At 44.9% G+C, this 1,620-nt stretch overlaps 1 protein-coding gene across 1 annotated transcript in view; it reads left to right on the forward strand.

Annotated features, from left to right (window-relative positions):
* Positions 1–187: 187 nt before the first annotated feature.
* Positions 188–1,620, forward strand: part of NPHP3 (nephronophthisis 3 (adolescent)) — a gene marked incomplete at its 5' end in the record, with an annotated part of 17,841 nt that continues 16,408 nt past the window's right edge. Inside the window, 2 exons of the mRNA XM_010139660.1 lie at positions 188–313; positions 644–794. Coding sequence (XP_010137962.1) covers positions 188–313; positions 644–794 — 277 coding nt within the window. The remainder of the gene's footprint in view (positions 314–643; positions 795–1,620) is intronic.

Raw genomic sequence — 1,620 nt, forward strand, 5'->3', positions numbered from 1 at the left:
GGTGCCGGCGAGGTGGCGCTGCCATCCCGCCGGGGCGCCGCCCGGGTGTGCCAGACCCTGGGATGGGGAGCGCACGGCTGGGAGAGATGTAGGGGTCTGGGGTAGCGTAGTGGGAGTCCAGAAGTCGTCTGAAACCTTCCCCCGGCCATTGCTTTCACTCAGAAAACGGTGTATCACATCCTTACAGGCCCTTCAGAAAACTTACCAGAAAATACTTAGAGAGAAAGAAAGCGCGTTAGAAGCTAAATACCAAGCCATGGAGAGAGCTGCTACTTTTGAACATGATCGAGACAAGGTCAAAAGGCAGTTCAAGGTATGGCCTGAATTTTCTTTTCCTGGGAAACTGACGAAAAAGACTGTAGTGTCACCTGGTCACATTCCCCCAATGAACTCTTCTTTAATAGCCTTCATGAAGATCTCTCCTTAAAAAAAAAACCAACACAGATCACTTTAAACTGTGTTTTCCTGCTCATTTGTAGGCTCCTGATGGCTTCCTGTTCACATTTTCATGCCTTTCCCTGCTAAACGAATGCTAGAAACTTACCTTTCCAATTGAAAGCAGATAACACGAATTCAGGAAGTGATACTGAATTTCTAAAGATTTATGGGATTTCTTTATTCTTTTTTTCTTTCCTGCTTATAGATTTTTAGAGAAACTAAAGAAAATGAGATTCAGGACTTGCTGAGGGCTAAACGAGAGCTAGAAGCAAAACTTCAGAGACTCCAGGCCCAAGGAATCCAGGTGTTTGATCCCGAAGAGTCTGATTCTGATGATAATTGTACGGATGTTACGGGTGAGAATTCCATCCCCAGCATGTTGTGTTGGAAAGTGACTGAAGTCTCTGAATGGCAAAGCACAAGATAAATACTTACGTTCTTTTGGAAAAAAAAAATCAATCCAGGTGAAAAGCAACATACGGTAGTTTGAAGGGTAAAAGCAGGTGAGGTCACAACTTGGATTGGATTGTGGCAACCACTCGTTTCTGGTCTTGTGAATGAATAGATGAGGAAAATAAAGCCCTGTGCGGACACAGTGCTTTGAACCTTTGTTTTTAAGTTGTGCCGTGAAGGGTTCTGGGTTTTCTAATCTCTTCTGAGTTTTCTGATGGCGGATCTGAGATCAGTTTCCTCACTTTCTCCGTGGCGGATTTACGTGGTGTCTGCAGTGTTGTGTATGGATTGGCAGAAGTGTCATACAAGCGTTTTATGAAGAGGCGCTGTGAAAGCTCTTCCGCAGGGAACAGGGGACTTTTTTCCACCCTGACCTTACAGCCCCTTTGTGCTCTTTCAGCACTGGGACATTCCTGAGCAGAAGTTGTTGGCTTTGTCATGTACAAATACCTGCAGCAATCCCAGGAGCTGTTCTCCTGATCTGTAATGCAGGTCAGCTTTGGAACCTGACGGATGCGAGCAATCTGTGTTATAACGATATTAGCAAACACCCTCCTCCTGGAGCAGCCTGGCTGCTGTTAGTGCCCAGTTAGAGCACACAAAGGTGCAGGCAAATCTGCTAAAGGAGAAGAGTGATTGGTGGCAGGTGGCCCTAGGTTTCAGGTGGAGTTTTTAAGACTAATGATTTAACTTATTTAATGACATTGAAGAAGGTTTTTTTTTTTTTTT

The sequence above is a fragment of the Buceros rhinoceros genome, unplaced genomic scaffold (assembly GCF_000710305.1).
Source record: "Buceros rhinoceros silvestris isolate BGI_N320 unplaced genomic scaffold, ASM71030v1 scaffold5957, whole genome shotgun sequence".
Taxonomy (NCBI): Eukaryota; Metazoa; Chordata; class Aves; order Bucerotiformes; family Bucerotidae; genus Buceros; species Buceros rhinoceros.